General features: G+C 32.9%; 1 protein-coding gene across 2 annotated transcripts; it reads right to left on the bottom strand.

Moving 5' to 3' along the window:
• Positions 1 to 8,959: 8,959 nt before the first annotated feature.
• Positions 8,960 to 12,821, bottom strand: DRM3 (S-adenosyl-L-methionine-dependent methyltransferases superfamily protein). Of its 2 annotated transcripts, none has more exons than XM_079025698.1 (12): positions 12,710 to 12,821; positions 12,193 to 12,274; positions 11,983 to 12,108; positions 11,808 to 11,904; positions 11,673 to 11,719; positions 11,525 to 11,602; positions 11,303 to 11,413; positions 11,097 to 11,196; positions 10,914 to 11,011; positions 10,743 to 10,845; positions 10,571 to 10,650; positions 8,960 to 10,468 (listed from the first exon to the last, which is right to left on the bottom strand). In XM_079025698.1, exons 2-12 carry the CDS (start codon positions 12,193 to 12,195, stop codon positions 9,077 to 9,079), a joined length of 2,235 nt encoding a protein of 744 aa, XP_078881824.1. In that variant the 5' UTR covers positions 12,196 to 12,274; positions 12,710 to 12,821; the 3' UTR covers positions 8,960 to 9,076. The 2 variants fall into 2 exon arrangements, with proteins under 2 accessions (XP_078881824.1, XP_078881815.1); XM_079025689.1 differs by having other exon boundaries at positions 12,193 to 12,259.
• Between the last annotated feature and the right edge of the window lie 10,215 nt (positions 12,822 to 23,036).

Raw genomic sequence — 23,036 nt, 5'->3', positions numbered from 1 at the left:
TGTATCTTATCCATTCGCTAAAGTTCGTCCCATCGAAAGTGACCTTTTGACAAAGGCTCATCAATGTGAAAGAACTATCAGCAGTGTTGTTTGTTTTCGACATCTACAAATAGAAAGGACAAAGATAGATTAGAATATGAATCCCTAATTATCACCCAATTAGAAAAATTAGGGCTAGGATCCAACAACAATATTTGCATCTTAGAAAAGGGATGTCGTAATCTAAGTGCAAATAATTTGAAGGTAAGTGAATGACGATTCACTAATTCTCCATCATGAAAAACCTAACTCTAAGTTCTAAATGTATTGAGAATTCCTAGGTTCGGATGAGATTCATTGAAACTTTTCAATGGCATGTTTAAATCTCGATATGCCCCTCTCGTTTGTAACTGGGATACCGATGATCACAAAGTGGGAGTGAATTACCATGCAAATTCACATGGTGCCTTCGTTGTAACGATCACCTATTCGATGTGCCGGTAAACCACACACGCTCCATCGAACTATGATAAACAACGAATCACCCTTTGCCACCTTCGCTTAGAACCAATTAGTGTGCCGGTAAACCACGCACGCTCCACTAACTTCTTAGCAAGGTGCAAAGTGTAATTTCATGGGATTGCATCAAATTCACTTTTCCTAAAGTAACTAAGATTGGGAAATTTTAGAAAACATGTAGTTACTTTGTATTTCTTATTATACTTTTAATGAGAGAATGAGGTTGCCTTATCCTACCCGTTCGGCTAACGACCCTCCACCAATCAAGCAAGCGGTGGGTGTGAGTGTACACCCATTAAGCGCCATTTTATAGGCCGCAACCTTATACCCACCTTATAGACCGGCTTCGTGAATGAGGCCTACTAACGGTAAGACTAGCATTTTAATTATACATATATATATTTATTAAGCTTGTAATAATATAATAGTATAGGGTGTATTTTAAACATTTTAAAAATACTAGGGTTTTAATCTTCAATTAAAATTTTCGAAATTTAATGTCACTTAAATTAAAATTTTAATTATTAAAACTCTTGATTTAATAATTATCTTAAATTAAACTATTAATTTAAATTATCAAATCATAAGGGATTATCTAAATCTAAAAGATAATTACCATTTAAACATTTAAGTTATCCTAATCCCTTAAATCCCTCTATAAATTTCGAAAATAGGGATGGGATAATTCATGATCTTTAATTACCATATTTAACTATTAAAGGATAATTACAAGATATGGGATTATCCAAATCCCTAAAATTTAGGATCTTATCATGGGGAAGGAGACAAATCTCGAAATCTAAGGGTTTGCAAACCCTAGATTTCGAAATCTTGGATTGAAAGGAAAGGATTCAAAAACCCTTTCAAGATTTTCGCAAATTAGGGTTAGGAAACCCTAATCTCTAAATCTATGGCCTCCTAGGGTTTATTGGCTATAAACCCTAATTTGTCAAGTTCATACAATTGAATAAAACTAATTGAAAACAAGTTAACCAAAGGCTCTGATACCACTGATGGGTTTTATACAAACAATCCTAAGTGTGCATGCAACCCTAGTTTGGATCTATGTTTTCACTATTAGATACACAACATTATGAACACAAGAATAAAACCCTAATGTGCATTGCTATTTTCGAAATTAACATATAAGGTTGGATTACATACCTCTTGTTCTTATATTGCAATAACAACTTAAATCTTCAAATCCTAAGTCTTGAAAGCAAGCACCACAAGTGTAGTGCCTCTAATGGCTCACAAACACCACAACCAATTGGAGAGGCTTAAGATAAAGGAGGGAGGAGATGGAATTCGTCCTTGGGACCTCTTAGGAGCATGTACACGAATTCTAAAGGCCTAGGGGTCTTTATATAGGGTTTAGATTAGGGTTTCGGTCCTTATCCTTATCCAGTTGCTTGCCCACCAAGCAACCACAAGATAAGCCTTGAAAAACCCTTATCTACTTATCCTTGGACGATTTTAAGGATATCTTTATCCTTGAATTCGTCCATCCTTTAACAAGGATAAATATTGCCCTATCTTGCAACTATCTTATAATTACAATTCAGCCCCTCTAGTTTAATTAATTACACTTGATCACAAAATTAATTCCTAATTAATTATTGACCAATATTAATTAAACAAATATGATTTTTCCTTTAATATATTATTCTTATAACATATTAAAAAATCACAATAACCTCTCTCTCTATTTAATTTCTCCAGTCAAGTTGCTTTGGTGAAGGCAACCCAAAAGGACAATGCACAACCGGGTCAAGTACTTACCAAATATGGTTACGGGCTTAGACACTAATCCAACAAACATGACACCCCCAGTTTTGATTATATAATGAAAATACATTTCTTTTACGAAATGCTTTGGTAAACATTGTTTTATCATGTTTTGTTTTTGGGAACAAATTCTGCAACTCTTTCAAATCAAAAGGATTTACTCTGAAATTATTTTAAAAGCATAAATGAAAATCGGTCTTTTCTTGCCGAAATTTTGGGGATGTCACACCTGGCAACTCGATCCTAGCCAGGGGCTCTGCCCCTTGGACCCCGCCAGGGGCTGCCGTTCGTTCAGGGGCTTCGCCCCTAAATGACAGTCTACTTTTAATCTTGAATAAACTTAAACAAGTGTGCACTCCACACCTTCCTTACTTGTTTAATATTTATCAAGATCACTTTTGGTCAACAAAAGTAATCCCATTACACTCAAATCACATTAGTGAAACAAATCACCAACAAACCTCCCCCATTTAAGTGTAATCTTGATTAATTTAAAACAAAAACATAACAACAAACTGATGCATAAATGAAATATCGTGATGATTGAATTTCACATTAGTATATTATTCATTCCAAATATTCGAATATCAGGGTGTCACTAAGGATTGAAGCCTTTATATTCTAAGTGAATACATGAAGATAATATACATAACAGTTTACATTCTCTAAGTTCTAGCTTGACAACTATTTCACTAGCTTGTGTCCCATCCCTCAATAAGCATATCAAAGTCAAGTCCCAACTTCTTGAAGCAGCTAAACTTCATGCTTATATAGGTAGTTCTTTTGTTCTTGCACCTGCAAATGCAATTTTTTAAAGAACTATTAAGAAATAAAATTTCAACCTCCTTAACTTGCAGTACTGAACACATACCTTGGGATGATAATAAAATGTGTTCCAATCTTCAAATATCAAGCTTTCCACATTGAATTCAACATCTAATATTGCATTAGATGGGAATTGGGTATCTCAATATAAAAGATTTAAGTGAACTTTAAACCCATCCCTACAGTCGCCTTGTGCACAAGATCTCTTGCTAACCCTTTGGTTAGATGATCGGCTAAATTCAACTGAGTTCTTACAAACTCCACAGATATCACACCAGTCATGATGAGCTCACGAATCATGCTATGTCTAAAACCTAAATGTCTAGACTTTCCATTATACACTTGACTATAAGCCTTAGCCAAGGTTGCAGCACTATCACATCTGATAGAAATGGTAGATATCAGTTTGGGCCATAATGGAATTTTATAAATCAAATTCCTTAGCCACTCAGCTTCTTTACCAGCAGCTGACAATGCAACAAACTCAGACTCTATGGTTGAGTTAGTAATACAAGTCTGTTTCTTAGATGCCCAAGAAATGGCACCTCCTCCAAGAAGAAACACCCAACCACTTGTAGAGGAGTGATCCTCTAAGTTGTTAATCTAGCTGGCATCTGAATAACCTTCCAAAACAGAAGGATATCCACTATAAGTTAAACCATAATTCATGGTCCCTTTCAAGTACTTGAATACTCGACTCACAGCTTGCCAATGATGTGAACTAGTATTACTAGTATATCTACTAAGCCTTCCCACAGGATATGCTATATCATGCCTAGTACTAATCATGACATACATTAGACAACCAATAGCCCTTGAGTATTCAAGTTGAGACATTGGAGATCCTTTATTAGGTAGAAGCTTAAGACTAGGATCTATAGGAGTGCTAACAAGAGAACAATTCTCAAAGTTAAACTTTTTCAATATCTTCTCAATATAATGTGATTGAGAAATTGAAATCCCATTGTTTCCTTTTCTAATTCTTATACCAAGAATTACCTCAGCCTCCCCCATGTCTTTCATATCAAAACTAGATGATAAGAATTTCTTGGTTTTATCAACTTCTTCTAAATCAGTACCAAAAATCAACATATCATCTACATATAAACAAATCATGACTCCTTTACCAGAAGTATCAAATTTGCTATATACACACTTGTCAGCTTGGTTTAATGCAAAACCATTAGACAAGACAACATCATCAAACTTTTGATGCCATTTTTTTGGTGCTTGTTTCAAACCATATAATGATTTCTTCAACTTGCACACTTTGTGTTCATTTCCAGGCATCACAAACCCTTCAGGTTGTTTAATGTATATTTCCTCATCCAAGTCACCATTCAAGTATGCAGTTTTCACATCCATTTGGTGAATCACAAGATTATGTATAGCTGCAAGAGCTAATAATAATCTAATAGTAGAAATTCTTGCAACAGGAGCATAAGTATCAAAGAAATCAATGCCTTCCTTTTGTCTAAAGCCTTGGATAACTAATCTGGCTTTATACTTATCAATTGTGCCGTCCACCATTTTTCTTTTGAGGATCCATTTACATCCTAATGCCTTGCAACCAGGAGGTAAATCAGCCAAAACCCAAGTATTTTTATGCATGATAGAATCAATCTCATCATGAATTGCCTCTTTCCAGAAATGAACATCCCTAAACGCCATAGCTTCACTGAAAGTCTTTGGATCCTCTTCAATATTAAAACAATATTGATGTTGATGTTGAGAAATAGTCTCATTCCTTGTTCCTTCAACTAAATATAGTTGAAAACCAGATCCAAAAGACTTAGCTTTTCTAGCTCTGGTGCTTTTCCTAGGTTCAGGTACAGAACTTGCACCACTAGAAACAACTTCAGCTTGAGTAGTACTCTTGCTAGAAGATTGATGAATCATGTCCCTTGGTCTAGGTATAGATGTAAATCTTTCTTCATCAAAGATAGCATCTCTTGACTCTATCACTGTATTTACAGACACAGAGTCATTAGATTCTAAAACATAGAATCTATATGCTTTGGAATGCTCAGCATATCCAATAAAGATACAATCTATACCTCTCTCACCCAATGTTTTCCGTTTGGGTTCAGTGAGCCTTACAACTGCTCTACAACCCCAAACTTTGAGATAACTCAAATTTGGTACCTTTTTACACCAAAGTTCATAAGGAGTATTCTTACTCCTTTTATTTGGAGTTCTATTCAAGATGTAACATACAGTTAACATTGCCTCACCCCAAAACCCTTCACTTAAACCAGAATATGACAACATGGAATTAACCATTTCTTTCAAAGTCCTATTCTTCCTTTCAGCTACACCATTTTGTTGTGGTGTATATGGAGCTGTGGTTTGATGTATTATTCCAGTTGATTCAAAATAATTTGGATCATAATACTCACCACCTCTATCAGTATGCAATACTTTTATTAATTCATTTTTATGAAGCTCAACTTGTTGTTTATAAATTTTAAATTTATCAAGTGTTTCATCCTTAGAATGTAGCAAATAGATATAACAATATCTAGATGCATCATCAATAAAAGTAACAACATACTTCTTGTTTCCAAGGGAAGGTGTTGCATGGAAATCACATAAATCACTATATATAAGATCCAACACCTTGCTTTCCCTAACAACATCTTTGAAAGGTTGTCTAGTGATTTTAGTTAGCATGCATGTTTTACATTTTTCATTATTTTTCATATCAAAAGCAGGAATTAAACTCATTTTAGACATGTCTTTTAATCTCTTGTAATGAATGTGTCCTAATCTAGCATGCCATAATTCAGATTTATGAAAATTATTGTTACTACTACTAGAAGCCATGCAAATAGAATTATCACTAGAAGGATAACTAATATTAAGCCTAATCATTCCATTACATATATATCCAAATCCCATAAAAGAACCATGTCTTGACAAGATATATTTGTCACTTTCTAACACTTGTTTGTAACCACAATTATTTAATACAATTTCAGACACGAGATTCTTACGAATCCCTGGAACATATAAAACATTGTGCAAACACAAACATTTTCCAGAAGTAAAAGTAAGTAAAACAGATCATATGCCCTTGATTGGTTCAGTTGCAACATTTCCCATCTTCACAACAGATCCATCTTCAATTGGTTGAAAGTTCTTGAACCAATATAGATCTTTGCAAACATGACTTGTTGCTCCCGAATCAACCCACCATGCAATTTTATCATCCTGCACATAAAATTATTCAGAAATCACAGAAATATAATTCTGAATATATTTAGGATTCTGCATGAAAACAGAAATCTGATCTTGTTGCTTTTCTGGATCCTTGGATCCACTTGGTCCAGCACCATCCTTGTTCACTTTGCGAAGACGACAATCTTTCTTGAAGTGACCCGGTTTGTTACAATTCCAACAAACCAACTTAGCCTTCGTGTTGGAAGACTTGTCATCCTTTCCTTTAAACTTCCTTTTTCCATTAGACTTCTTGGGATTCTTTGAACTTTCTCCTTCCACCATGTTCACAGAAGAGGAACCAACTTGGTTCTTGCCTTTAGGATTGTTATCAAGTTCTTGAGTCCTTATGGACTCTTCAATCCTTAAATGGATTCCAAGTTGAGTCAAAGTCAATTCCTCTTTGTTATGTTTCAGATTGTGTTTAAAATCCTTCCAGGAAGGGGGCAGTTTGTAAATTATCACAGCCATAGAAATGGCTTCATCCATTTTTAAATTATGTTGAGCAAACTGTCCCAGAATCCTCAACATTTCATGGAATTGTTCCATAACAGGCCTGGAGTCAATCATCTTGTAACCCATAAAGTTACTAATAAGAAACTTCTTACTAGAAGCATCTTCAGCCATGTACTTGGATTCAAGAGAATCCCACAGTTCTTTTGCAGATTCGAAATTTTGATAAATATCAAAAAGAGAGTCAGACATACCATTGAGAATATGACCACGACATATATAGTCATCATTTTCCCACTTTGATCTTTTTCTTGTTGCCTCCAAAGGTTCATCTTTAACAGATTCTGGTAAAACTGGCATGGGTGTACTCAAAACATACACCACTTTCAGAGTGGTAAGGAGAAACTTCATCTTCTTCTGCCATCTACGAAAATCTTGCCCTTCAAACTTGTTCAGTTTTTCAAACTTACTTGTCATTTCCTTCACAGAATCACCACTCTCCATGATCACAGAATACTTTGATTTTTGTAAGATAATCGGGATAAAATAGTCTTGGAAATTCTGAGAATTGTGATTTCACTATCAAATCAAAGTATTGGGTGATACTCCCTAATCTTTGATTGGATAAGACTCAGAAGAGAAAAGAACAGAGAATGAGTATATGAATTTTCGTAAGTACCAGAAAAAACTGACCAAAATCAGTTAAATACTTTCTTTGTCTGAAAACTGTCATAAAACAGTTTGGCAACAGTCAACAAACTGTCATAAATCCGGATTTTCTATAAGAATTAATACCAAATCAAAAACGGGTCAAATATTCTAAATTTGGATTTCTGATGCATTTTCAATACAGCAATATAACCCAAATAAAAAAAAATTGCGTTGACCTGGCAGCTCGATCCCAGCCAGGGGCTCTGCCCCTTGGACCCCGCCAGGGGCTGCCGTTCGTTCAGGGGCTTCGCCCCTAAATGACAGTCTACTTTTAATCTTGAATAAACTTAAACAAGTGTGCACTTCACACCTTCCTTACTTGTTTAATATTTATCAAGATCACTTTTGGTCAACAAAAGTAATCTCATTACACTTAAATCACATTAGTGAAACAAATCACCAACATTAGAGAGTAAATTTTATTGGTTTTAAGGTCAAGACATTGGAATTTAACGTGGTTGGATGGATATCCAAAGAAATTGCATGGAGTGGTGCAAGGTTTTGATTTATGTGATGGGTTGAGGTGAGAGTAACATAAGCATCAAAATATTTTGATGTCTTTATATGCTGGGTGTTTTTGAAAAAATCGGAAGAATGGTGTGTCATTATTTATCAAAGATGGGGGAATTATGTTTTGGAGTTGGTTTGTCATGACTAAAGCATCGATCCAAAAGAAATAGGACGAAAGTGGGAATTGAAAAGAAGACTACATGTGACTTTATTGCTTTGTTGAGATGTACAAGGGCACAAAAAAACAAAAATTGATGTTTTTTGTTTAAATAAAGAGTGGAAAATATTGTTGTTATATTCACCTTGTTTTCACCCACACTGAATGGATTTTATTGTCGAACCAATTTGATTTTGGGCATAGGTGGCCCAATTTTGGCATTTTGTCGACATGAATAGTTGAGAAATTTGTGGCCTTGTTATTTAATTAAGTTTTAATGAAATAAATTGTCTAAAATACCAACATGAGCTTCAATAGTTCTCAAAGCAAATATCGCACCAAGAAGTTGAACTGATTTTATATTTCATATCAACTAGGTGTGAGACTCATATATTATATGGGTTTATTTAAAAAAAAATTAAATATAAAATTTTAACAATTTAAGAAGTTTGAATTTATAAGAAAAATAAGAAAAAATTTAAATTATTAAATTAATGAGACTTTAATACATTGAATACATTACATATATAAATCATTTCTAATAAATACCTTACATATATATTACCTTACATATTAAATGTGAAATTTTAATTTAATAAAATAAAAATTATAATAAAATGACAAGTGGAAAATAGAAAATTCAAAAAATATAGAAAATGACATGTGTCCAAATGAAAAAGAAGAGGACATGTGGCAAAAAAAACCTTCATTTACTAAGGAGGATATAGAAAATGACATGTGTCCAAATGAAAGAGAAGAAAATGAAAGAGAAAAAGACATGTGGCAAAAAAACCTTCATTTATTAAGGAGGATTTATTTATTATTAAGGAGGATTACTACCAAGGTTCTCATATAAATATTATAGATTAAGTTACCAAATTAACATTTTCATAATAATAAAAGGTACAAAAACAATCACCTAATCTTTATAGAACTCCGAACCCGTTGTAGCACACGCACAAACTCATAAAACAGCGAGAAATCCAACCCTGCAAAGCTTTCGCTTTCAGCAGCAGCCATGGTAACACTTTTTGGAGCATAAGTATACGGGTTTTGACATATTATAAAATCAAAAACGCCGAACTTCTTTATCAAACTTTCAAGCTTTGTACTCGATAGCTTCTGAATATTTTCAATCTGCACCAATTCCCCAATCTGATCCGAATTCTCCCACCACTGCTTCAAAATCTTCCGTTTTATCTCCGATGGCTCGATTGAAACAACCGCCTTCAACCGAATCCCAAGCCGATTCAAAGCAATCTCCGCCCCTCCAACTCCACTGTAAATCGAAAGCACAGTCAAACCTTCCGGAAACATCGACTTCAAAACAGATAAATGATACCCTAAAGCATCTATCTGGAAAGAATGTTTCAAAGACTGTAGCCTTTCCCCTAAACACAACCCATCTGCCCGAGTGTGATACCTCGGGTACCCGAGAATTTTCTCCACGGATTCCGGTTCAATCGGGGCGACCCGGTTACGACCCACCCACATAAGGTTCAAGGTTTTACACTGGTGAAGAAGGTCCTTCTGTTGTTCAACCGAAAGAACACCTTTTGAACTGACCAATATGTTTTTGAGCCTATCACATAGCTGTGTGATTCCAATCGTTTCAGAATTGATACATGTCAACTGTTTTCTTGTATCCCATGAAGGCCAATACTTTTTTGTTTCTGGAATCGCGTCTTCTATTGTCATTGGTGGTTTTGGGAGGATATGAAACCGGTTTTCAGTTGGGAGATTGTGTAGATACCCTTCTTTTCTACTCAAAGCTGAAAAAAACTGAGTGTTGACAAATTCAGGCTCGATTGCGTATAAAAACTGGGAGATTTTGACCCATGAATCATGGGATAAGTTCATGACATTTCCATAGAAAAACAATGGAGCTTTTGCTACCATTTGGTCAACACTGGTGCATGAAGCGGGTTGAATTAATTTAGGCACTCCAACTGCTGCCATGCGTTTTTGTTTATACTTGAGTTGTCTCTGTAAAACCTTGGAACTCATGGGTTTTGATGCACTGCGTGCTGGTGTAGAATAACTATTCAGGTCTTCAAATTCGGGTTTTGGTTTTTGTAATAAACTGATTTGTTCATCGATGCTTTCCTCTTTCGGTTGTTTTGAGTTGAAGCTGTTGATAGTTTCAGTTTCTTTGATCTTAGAAGCTGCAGCCTTACTACTTTCTTCTGTTCTTAATGCTAGATTAGCATAAAAGTTTGCATCTAGAACATTTTTTGCCCCCATTGATGAAGACTTGAATCTATTTCCAAGCATCCATGAGTTGTCTCCAAATGATAAAAAGGGATCCTGTAATTGTGGTCAAAGTCAAACCATGGTTAAATAACATAACGCAAAACTCAAAACTCATCCATGGAGATGGAAGAAGTAGTAAAAAAAATAACTGATAACCTCTTCGTTCTTGATGCTAGGCCCTTCCATTCGATCACAAACAATGGATTCAGCAAGCTCTTGTATGGAAACTTCAGCACCTGATTAAAAAAAAAAAGATTAATCAAATGGTGATATTTTTTACAGAGAGATTTGATATTATTATGTGAAATATTCTCAAGATAATACTCACCATACTTCTCAATGGCTGAAGAAATTTCTTGTTCAGAGAAGCCAATTTGAAGCAATCTTAATGTCTTGTCCATTGTTCCAAACAAGGTCTCTGTAGTGGCTTCCTGTTAATTTTAAGTTGAATTAATGTAAAATTGTGAGAAAAGCTATTGTGAAATGGAAGTAGAAGAACCTCATTTTTTGTTTCATGGATCTTGTTTGAATCATCTGCGTTAGCTAACTGAGCAGCAAAGATGAAATCTACAAGTTCGTTAACAGGAGCATCTTCTCCTATTAAGAATCATATGAGAAAAAGAATAAATTGGTAAATATGTTTTTATCTGATTTAAAATAAATACAAATTACAATACAATACCAAGTTTGTTCATTGCAAACTCGACTTCCTCAATAGTGAAGTTCATCATTAGTAAGGAAGCCTTTTTGTCATCAATGCCATTGCAACCTTCATCAAGATCCTGCATAGTAAATACTTTTAGCAGATTTATCAACTATAATGGAATCATTTTCTACACATATTAATAAAATAAATAAAATATCAAAATCATGATACCAGAAACTTACTTCTTTTACAGAAATATTTCTAGGGTTAGTGCTCCGACTACTTACATCCTGTTCATCACCAAATAAGCAATCCAGGGAACCAGATGATTCCGAATGTGATATAAGAATAGCCTGTTGGATTCACATACAAAGGTCAGTTTCGTCATTTCAAGATAAAAAAAAAATGGCAAACGAAATCTGTAAAGAATCAGTCTTTTTACAAGGTCAGGTGATGATGTTTACCTTCCTTTTCCCGCCACCTGGAGCTGACTCATCATTTTTAGCAGAATGCAATGATTTGGGATTTGATTTTTGAAGAGCCTATTTCATTAAGAAAATGATCATCAAAATCATGTCATTGAACTCATAACAATTTAAAAAGACTACTTACAGTGTATGCAATGAGTGTCTCCAATAATAAATCCATATTATCTTCTCCTACATTACAGGATTTAAATTCAAATCTCAGACAAAAAGTTCAACTATATCTAACTACAGAATTCCAGTTAGTTCATAATGTATTTACCATTTTGTCTGATAGCTTTGTCAATAAGATCTGGTGGAAATCCCATTCCTAGAAGAGATGATCTTATATTGCTTCCAGATGAGCTGGCACCATTGTCCTTCATAAAAACATTAAAAAGATAGTAATTTATAAGAGAAATAATAACTTTAACATACAAAATTACAGGCATATATACCCCAACATGTCTTGAGTACATGTTTTCGTATGGGAAACCATTGTAATCTATTGCCTCTGTTTTTGTGATGGTTTCAGGATCAGGCTTAAACTCATCTTCACTGTCTGATAAATTAGTTATTTCATACTGCACGATTAAAACAGCAAAAAAAACCTGTTATAAAACAAAAGACTACATAATAAAAAGTCTCTGACTAATTATTTTGCATACCATTTTCACATGAAAAGAAGCTGAAACGGGAAACTGGCTAAGCTTAAATGTAGCTTTCTTTCAATCTCTGCAAAAGTAGCAACTGGTATAACTTATAAGCTTAAAGAGCAACATGCAAATCATTATTCTAAAAAGATCTGTAAGAAATTGGGACTATAGAACCCTAATTTCTAACATAAGCATTTGCAAAGGAAAAGAAAAGACGAAGTCAGCAAACAAACAAAATGCACAAACGAAATGCACTAATAAAGAAATAAAAATAAAAACTTTAGCATTACATGAAATCAACAAACTTGAAACCATGAAAATAATGCTTCGTCATGGGTGAGTTTACAAGACGCCAAGAAATCAAAAGTGAGCACGAAGGCTAAGAAATTAATTATTAAAAAAGAAATCGAACGAACGAACGCCAACTCAAAGAGTTATTAAATCGACATTGAACTAAAATTCAGCATATGTTAAGAATTGGGTCGATGAAAATTCGTTGGTAATGAATGTTGGGGTGATCAGAGTGTACCTTGATCGGAGCTATGACCGGAGAATGTTTGTCGTAACGGAGAAATTTGAGGTTGGGGGTGTTGAACACGTGAGGAGATGGAAAACACAAGTACTTGTGTTGTTGAGTTTGGGGAAAATCCTAGAACCCTATATTATGCTTTTAATTTAGATAAACACCTGCATTACTGTTAGACTTACAAAACTAACCCTTTAACTTCCATAAAGTGTTTTTTGCTTTGATAATATTTTGTGTTTCAAAGAACAAATTTTAAGCCGGTAAAATTTAACTTTTTGTCAAACTTTTTGTAAAAATAAAAAAATAAAAATAAAAAAAGTGAATGCGAGAGAACATAACTTACATTTTTATCATCTTTTGTGCAAAATGTATAATTCTTTTGGAATATTCATTAAAAAGTAGGATTGCAATTGATGACACGACATGAAACGAAATTGAAATCAAACTGAAATTCAAATTTGTGTTGGTTTCAAGTGTAAAAAAAGACAATGATGTGTTGTATTTGTGTTCAAAATTCAACACAAAATTGACACGGTTTAACATTTGTTTGTCATGTTTTCGTGTTTGTCGCGTTATATATGATTAAATATTAATTAAATAAACTAATTCTTATTTTATGTTATCTTTGTCGTGTCGTGTTGTGTTTGTCAATTTTTAATTGGTTCGTTTTCATTTAAAAAAAAACATTGTATCGTGTTTGTATTACATAAATATGTGTCGTGTCGTGTCAGACAAAAACACGACACAATGATCCGATTTGTCATCCCTACTAAAAAGTAAAAGTATGTATCAATGTAATCATTTTTTTCAGCATTTATCAATATAATCATAGATTTTGGAATATGTATTTTGACAAGGATTAAGAATATCGGATTTTGGAAACAATGCATGTCAAATTTTGGACAACCATTTTTTTATTTCCTTTATAAATGTTTAAATATGATTATTCAAATAAAACTAAAAAATTAAATATCCTATTACTTTTTGTGTCTATTATCTTTTTACCTAGTTAAGATGTTGACAATTGTCACTCAATTTAATTTAAATTTGATTGGGAAATTAAATTTATAAATTTATTATCATCTTAAATAAATATGAAGAAATATAAGAACAAAAGGTAGGAGAATATTTAATTCCTTATAAAACTATCACTTTTTATCTTTGTAGACTACATTTTTTTTACAAATATCTAAATATTATAAAATAAAATAAAAACACTCTCGCGAGGAGCTAGAGAAAAAAACAAATTACAAAATGTTCAATGGGTGTTGTAACCAACATACCCAATTACGAGAGCATTTAGAATTTCTATTAGTAAACCACAACAAAAGAAAACTCCTTGATTGAATCAACAATAATGTCTTTCTTTATCTTTTTGCTTCGAAACACTTGATCATTTCTATATCTCCAAAGAAAACAAAGTGTAGTAGCGACGACCACCTCAACAATACTTCTCTTTTTCGCAGGAATAGGGATATCATCAATCGAATGGAATAAAGATATAGGAGATTATCGGCATATAAGGAAAACATCTATCCAACTGAAGATTGTGTCCCAAGTTCTGGCAGCTACCTCACACTTCAAGAATAAGTGATCCAGTTGTTCTACCTCCAACTCACACACCGAACAAATAATGGAAGGAATGTCAATACCCCGATTATCTAGATTAAATCTAGTAGGAAGTCTATCCAGACACACACGTCAAACAAATATGTTAACCTTATAAGGCACAAATCGATTCCATCGAATAGGTGTACCACTAGACGGAAGTATATTGTTATCAATCCATTTTCTATTTTTCGCGACTGTAAAAATCCCCGCATCACCTATATCCCACCACCATTTATCATCATAATTGGAAAAAGTAACACTTTCAAGAGCCTCCATTAACCTGTGATATTGCAAATCTTCCTCTCCACCCCTTATTAAACGACGCCGTTGCCAAATCCATTGATACTCACGCCTTATATCCAAAATAATACAATCTCGTTGTGTTTCAAGTTCAAACAAACGAGGGAAACACTCTCTTAACGTTTGATTTCCCAACCAAAGATCCTTCCAAAACATAGTTTGAGAGTCGTTACCAAGTCTTCTTTTCAAAACCGAAAGAGTGATAATGTTTTACTCATGCAACTAGTTTATAACTTTGAGAATCCGAACCAAAGTAGCATTCCAATGAAGTTTGTTTGACTACAAATCAAAGCCACCATTATTCCCATACAAAGCTTTTATGACTTTTTTATCCAAATTTGAGAATTGCCATTAATAAAACACCATTTCCATTCTTATGACTTTGTAGACTACATTAATTTGGAAAAAAAATATATAACTCTCACCTAACATTGTTATTAATACATAAATTCTTACATGTTATTAATGGATCCACCTAACCCGTCACTATATAAAAATTGACACAATTAATCCATGATGTTAAATGATGGATAAGAAACATCGAATGGAAGGTTGAGACTAAAGTGTTAGATTTTTTACATGGGGATATGAATGCTGAAAGCATGAGTTGATTTTGAGAAATCAAATATCGTATATGACTTTTTTGAATTTCAATTAAAAAAGGAAAGTGATTCGTACATAATAGTTTTTTGTCATACACAACAATTTATGTATTATAGAGTTGTACAATACAACATTTTAAAGCACCAATTGTTGTGTATAGAGAAAAATTGTTGTGTACAAATCATCTCCCATTAAAAAAACTTGAAGATAGGCATGCAATCACCTATTAAAGAAAGTGCTATATTCCTGAATATATTTAATTTTAGGTATTAATTTTCTTTGAATGAATTTTTGTATTCGTGAAATATTCACATATGTTGAAACACTCCTTGTATGTGCTACGATTAATTAAGTTATATTTTGATAACATTTAATCATTTAAAATATTTATTGCAAAAATTAGGTCCCACAGCTTAGCAAAATCAATCCAAGTTTACATATTTAGTATGCGAAGGTGTACCAAAAGGTTTCTAAACCAACGGTATCAAGTGTTAACCTTTCTTATTGAGATTGAGGTTTCAAGTCTTGTTGTGGACATATATTAAATTAAGGAGTAGTTTATGAGTAAATTAGGATTTGACGTTTCAATATATATAAGAGAGAGAGAGAGAGAGAGGGGAGCCAAATTGTTTTGAGAACCAAAAGATTTGTGAGATCTTGCAAAATCATAATCAATTCAACATTTTTCAACATCAAAAATATTAATATTCTCTAAATGGTGCGTCTAACCCATATCTAGGCTAAAAAAAAAGATTTGGCGATTTTTTTGTATGATTGTTGATGAGCACAATCAGTAGTCATATGGACTACTGATTGTGCATATCTGCAATCCTATGACTATTAATTGTGCTTGTCAGCAGTCCATACGACTGCTGATTGTGCATACATGCAAATTTCGAAAATAAAAAAAAAATGTCAAATCTTTTTTTAGCCTAAATATGGTTTAGACGCATTATTTTGAGAGAGAGAGAGAGAGAAAGAAAGAAAGAAAAAAGTGAGAGAGAGAGAGAGAGGGCTAGGTTCAGGTGTTTAAATTAATTATTGTATTATTGTATGCATAAATGTGAGCCAATCAAAATTAAATAAAAGATTAAATAATTAAATAAAGAAATAAGGGTAATAAAGTAATTTTATAAATAACTTCCACAAATACACTCCTATAATTATGGTAATTACTTTAACCTACCTTTATCCCTTTTAAAACAATCAACAATCATTGTATTCTATCCCATTTGATCCTCCATAACCCTAGCTCCAAATCAGATAAAATATATGTCTCCCCAAAATCACCGGGTTAAATCAATCTCCCTCTTAGCCGGAGTTGCTTTTGTTGTCGATGTCTTCCCCTTCACCTCTTCATCCCCATTATCCAGCAACACAAAACCTAGAAGTCACTCAATGGCGGAATGAGAGGTATTACAGACGGAGAGTTCCATCGACTAACGCCACAGAAGATCGCCACCACCATCGTTTGTTGTTGTCGCCGACCTCCACCCTCAATTGGAGAGTTTCGCCGATCTCCACCCTCAATCGGCGTCTGATTCTTTTCACATTCTCCTCCCTCTCGATGTTGCTAATCTGGTCTTCTCCTTCGAAATCCAAAAGAGAATCCTCATTTCTGGCTCCATACATTACCCCAGAAGCACCCTTGAAGTAATTCCTTTTATACCCTTATTGCTAAACTAAATTTTCTTTATACTTTGTGTACGTGCTCTTGATGTGTTGTGCTGCATATGTGGGAAGATCTTGTAATTAAAGCGAAAAATGGGGGCTTAGATGTCATTGATACTTATGTGTTTTGGAATGTTCATGAGCCTTCCCCTGGTACTGTAAGTTCTGTAGGGAGAGATGTTTTCTCCATTAAAGCGCGTGTCATTGATTTCGAATTTTGCTGAAAGTTTTCTTCTTTTTTGTTTATAATTTCAGTATGGTTTTTAGTGGAAGATATGATATTGTAAGGTTTATAAAGACAGTAGCAAGAAATGGACTTTATGTGAATTTACGCATTGGACCTTATGTTTGTGCTCAATGGAATTTCGGGTCTTTGAATTTTCTCAAGATCCACCTTTCGTTGTGTTTTATTTCTAGCACCTTCTGTTTTTACAGTTTCTTGATGTTTGACTTTCCAAATTTCAAGCTTTTGTTGACTTTTGGTGTAGGGGTTTTCCTGTATGGTTAAAATATGTTCCTGGTATCAGCTTCATAACAGACAATGAGCCATTTAAGGTTTTATTTTTTTTTCTCATTCACAGTTTTCATGGAGGAATATTGTTGAATGAAAAATATAACCCAGACTTTGTGGCTTAATTACTAGATGTTAATAGGCAGCTATGCAAGGATTCATACAAAAAATAGTTGGGATGCTGAAGGCTGAAAACCTGTTTGAATCACAAGGAGGTCCAATCATCCTCTCACAGGTTCTAAGTTGTTTTATTCACCTTTCCTTTATAACAATTAAGGAAAAATGTCATTTTGGTTTATAGTGTTTCATTATTCAATTGAACTAGATTGAAAATGAGTATGGTGCACAAGGGAAGTCATTTGGAGCAGCCGGAAAAGCGTACATAAATTGGGCTGCAAAAATGGCAGTTGAACTGAACACTGGAGTCCCCATGCGGAGCCATCAGCCGTAGGTGGGTTGTTTGTTTCCAACAGAATGCATATGGTAACTGAATTTTGAATTCCAATTCTATTAGAATGGAATCACGAATTTCAATTCTATTGGAATGCAATATGGATATTTTCTCATATATATATATATATATATATATATATATATATATATATATATATATATATATATATATATATATGCATTGGATGTGTTTCCACATAAATTGATGCTTGAAGAACGGACCACGAAATTGAAAGTGATTCTTAGCAACATTATTCTTTTAGAATGTATTAGTGTCTTTGCTAGTTTTTGATGTTTTTATTCCCAATTTTAAAGTTTTTTTTAGTTTTATTCTTTAACAATAAATATAATTCTTAACAATTGTTACCCGTATTCTATAAGAAATAATGTATTTTTTGTTTTTATTCTTCAATTGATTGTTCAAGAATTTGTTATTCTACAAGAAGTTTTTAAAGTCATGATTAAGAAATAGGTTCAAGAATATTTTTATTATTTATGGTTCAAGAATATTTTTATTTTTGAATATACTCATAAACATATTCTGTCAGAATGTCCGAATTCAAAGAATTATAAATCCTGAAATTCGTAGAGAATATGATTCTAACAGAATCAAATCGGGTTTAATTAAAAAAATTACGTTATTATTAAAATTAAAGTAATTAAAAAAATTAGAATTTTAAAATCAAGAGAATTAATTATCCCAAAAAATATGGAATTTTCCTTTTTTAAATTTATCTCAATTGTCTAAAATACCCTTAGAATGAAATTAGATGGTATTTTTCAATTATCTTTAATTTAATAATATATATTAATCACTTTCTTAAATTAAGTAAAATGATTGGCCCACATTTATGCATACAATAACACAATAATTAGTTTAAATAGAATAACCTAAGTCTATATGTATGTATATATATATATATATATATATATATATATATATACACACACACACACACGAGAGTGTATAGTTATATAAAAACAATAGCCCAAGAAAAAACAATTGCATCATTGTTGTCTACTTAATATTTAATCTTTCATTGACCAATAACCCTCTCATTCTTTTACTACTAGTACATGTCAAAATAATAGTGTCAGGATTAGAGAGCCTAGTGAGTAAACTTAAAGTCAATATTCTTGAATGGAATTTGATAATGGGAATAATCCAATTTCAATTTCAAACTCCCAAAAGTAGTCTCAAAACCTTTAAAAGTGTTTGCAATATAGTTGGAACAAAGAGCATATGTGAAATCCCTATTTTCACGGTCAGAAAAGACATTTTTATTTATTCTTATTTTAAAACATAGTATTCTTTATATTGCGGAATTTGTCCCAAAAAATGTATTTCCGAAGAAATGTTTTTCATTGAATATTAAAAACTTTGGATGTTATAACTGATACAAGAAACATAAACATAAATGTATTCACTACATGGCTTACAACATCTTTTATACTATGGTATATATTTCCTCGAATCTCCCATCGAATCCAAACATCATTATCGATATACTGCTTCTTGTGATACAAAGAAACTGGGTGGGTTAGGTTGGGAAACCCAGTAAGTACATAAGGCTTTCAACACACAATATTATAATCTTTAATCATATATTTTTCAACAATCAAATAACCCAGTTTTCCATTTCCGTTATTCTCACTTCCTAATCCTTAAATAATGATCTCGAGGGATCTCTTCGAATGGATCTTTATCAATAGTGGTCGTCTTCTATTCTTACTTAAACATCTAGGCACAACAGTACGATATTACTTTTGATAAACATAGTAGTACGGTAGTACTTTGGGTAAGCACAATAGTACAATAATACTTTGGTCATAGCACAACATGTCACAACTTATTATTTTGCACAACCCTTTACTAACTTATCTCAACCTCTTATTTATTATTCCACATAGTCCTTCACTAACCTATCACAGCCTCTCATTTATTGCTTCACACAACCCTTCACTACCCAATCATCCTTTAAGTATGATAAATATATAGTTTAATCAAGTAATAGATATATCATGTTGCATATATATATATATATATATATATATATATATATATATATATATATATATATATATAAAGCACAACTAAACAACACACATAACATTTAAGCAATTAAAATACTTGTATCTATGTGTAAGTTTAAATATGCACTCACTTGTTAAAAGTGGATGACTCGTGAATTTGGCAGTGCTTCGCCTAACACCTTGACTTTTCCTTTTATATGACCTAGGTTTAATTATCATTAAGTCTTCGTCTACTATTCAACATGACTAATGATAGTCAAGATTCCTCAACAATCTCAATGCCTACATCAAGATCTACCAAATAAGGAGCAACCATGTAACATCATATTGAAGGTAGAATATGTTTAGTATACAAAGTATACTGTTTGGAAATTCCACTTTAAACACTTCACCAAATCAAGCCTACACATCACCCCTCGTAAGTAGATCAATCAAAATTATGACATGGAATCACTGATAATTTTTATTTATAGATTCATAATAACGACTATAAATATAAATATAAGTTAGACTTGAATTAAGATAAGTGAAGCTTAACTTACAAAGGTTTTAGTGAAAACCGGGAAATATGTGGGCAGAACTCCAACCCGATAGCTTCTAATTGTCGGACTCTCAGGGACCTCCAAGCTAACCAAAATATCATAAATACTAGAAATTTTTTGGATCTAATGAGCGGAAATTTGAGAGAGAATGTTTGGAATGTGTGGGGATTAAAATGGGTGTAAATTTGTATTTATAGGTCAAACATCGAGGAGGCACGCCGCGCCCTAGCTCTGGTCGGCCACTATCCTCGTGACATGTGGCATCATTTCGTTGGACCTACGTGGAACCCTTTTAGAAGCGCGTCATGCCTCCTGTGCGTGGCGCCGCCGAGAAATCTTCAAAAATTCATATATTCTTCATACGGACTCCGTTTCTGATGTTCTTTATATCACACACAGCTATCGACGAGATATACAACTTTCGTTTTAACTACGTCGACTAATTCTCACTTTATTTTTAAAGTTATATTTTTAGCAAACTTACATTGTTAAAGTCCATGTAAAAATCATAATGTTTCCACATGACATCCGTTCTTGACTGTCTTTATATCAACGAACTCCTAATCACAAGATCTTCAACTCTCGTTTAAATTGTTTTTCTAACAATCAACCGATTTGAATTTTGATTTCTATGTTAATATGGTTACGCTAAAACTTTGGAAAATCATAACTTGCTCATATAAAGTCAGATTTGGACGTTCTCTATATGCACACTCTCGAATTTTACGACTACTACGACTTTAGTTAGATTATTTAAGCTAATAAGCAATCTATCAAAAATTCATCTTTTACGATATGTATAGTTGTGCCGATTTGATCGTAGAACATCGAAGGGGCATAACTTATTCATATGAAGTCAGATTTCAGAGTTATTTATATATATGAAATCCTTGTCATATCTAATATAACTTTGGTTAAGATTATTTATCCTAAATAATCTCCTATCAAAATTTATTTTTATCGTTTATCAATAAATTTCCAAAAAGATTTATAATATATAGTATGCAACGCGCACGAATGCGATCTCCTTATTTGAGAGTTCAAATTACAATAATTATCACTTATTATATCTTAATTGTCTATAGCACGAAGTTGCAGGCGTTACAACTTAGCATATTAAACATTTCAAAACAAACATAAGAATCTATGAGTAAATGCATTGTAAATGTTTCTAAGTTGCCACCCTAAATTTTCTACACCTAAAATGAAGCCTTTTTCATTTTTAGGGCCCTGATGACACTCAATGGCATAAACAAGGTAGTAGTACCATACCCAAAATCTATTTAGAGACTCGGTAACAAATACCATCGTTTTGAAAACATGTTATCATCATATATGAATCCATTGATGGGTTGCAAAGTCCAAGCATTTTAGATTATACGGTAACTTATACTGAAAAGAGATAATGAATACCAAAACTAGATTTAATCCCAAAAGTGCATGAGAAACACTCAAATAAACCCCAACTAAGTGATACACATATATTATGCTTACATCAATATCAAAATCAAGTTTGATATGAAATGAATATTTTTAAATTGGATTTCATGCATGCAACAACTTACATATACTGGCCATATAACATTTAGGAGTATTATACAATAGAATAAATCAAACATATTTTTAATAACAGTGATAGGGATATGTATTCTTGGCACTCCCTCATCTTTGAACTTCTAGCTACTTTTAACACTTCACATCCCTTTAGAATGGTTAAAGGACTCAATGATCAACCAATAATAGAAATAGTTTGGTTATGTACCCATTCGTGGTCCGTTAATTAAGTCACTTATTAAGTTCTTAATGTCAATATTAGAAAGTTATTATTCCACAATCACCATAAAGTTCATAGGAGGGTATTGAAAAAAGATTGGACATGATTTTGAGTTTTGTAGCAAAAATTACGAGGCAAAACAAGGTTTTGGTATAGCCTTTTACTCTGTTGAATGGACTCTGACTCGACCTAGCTAACTAGGTAGCTTGGTCAAGTGGACATAGTTGATGACCATTTATGTGTTTTCCAACTCACTAAGTGAATAGAACTCGTCTAAATCACTTCTACACTTGATCCATTCACTTCTAATGGACCTTAATATGTGCTAACACTTTGTTACTTTGATTTTACATTTCCAAAACTTAATTATACTAAGATCCAATGTACAAAAGTGATAATCCATTTGATTAATAACATATAAAAATTATTTACACTCAAATGAATTCCAATGTAACATAAAATCTCTTAAAAACTAATTAAACATAACAAACTATTAAAGCAATAGCAAAATACGAAAACTTACACCGTGACGCTCTACCTTGCTATTCAAGTGGGCATAAATTTGGTCACACGGATTGCATGTACCGAATCATATTTTAGTGGTCGGAGTTACGTAAAATGATTATATATCGACATGATTTGCTAACTTCCTCAAAAGATATGTTTGGATAAAAAACTAAGCACCCGACATGAAAGATAATTCCTTCGGCTTCCAATATTTTCCACTTGTCTTTTTTCGAAAGTTCAAACTTTGTAATAGTAAGATTCTCTTTTACAAATCTAGATAGATTTTTAGGAAGAGTAGAACTTAATGGTTAGGTATGAAATGTA

The sequence above is a fragment of the Lactuca serriola genome, chromosome 1 (assembly GCF_051521515.1).
Source record: "Lactuca serriola cultivar US96UC23 chromosome 1, Lser_US96UC23_V15, whole genome shotgun sequence".
NCBI lineage: Eukaryota > Viridiplantae > Streptophyta > Magnoliopsida > Asterales > Asteraceae > Lactuca > Lactuca serriola.
Note: the sequence above shows the minus strand (reverse complement) of the source record. Positions and strands in the feature narration are given on the sequence as shown.

Coding starts and splice junctions, on each gene's coding strand:
- DRM3 (XM_079025698.1), bottom strand. Junction 11,905..11,982: donor TGTACTCAAGACATGTTGGG/GTATATATGCCT, acceptor GTTTTTATGAAG/GACAATGGTGCCAGCTCATC. Junction 11,603..11,672: donor AGACACTCATTGCATACACT/GTAAGTAGTCTT, acceptor TTAATGAAATAG/GCTCTTCAAAAATCAAATCC.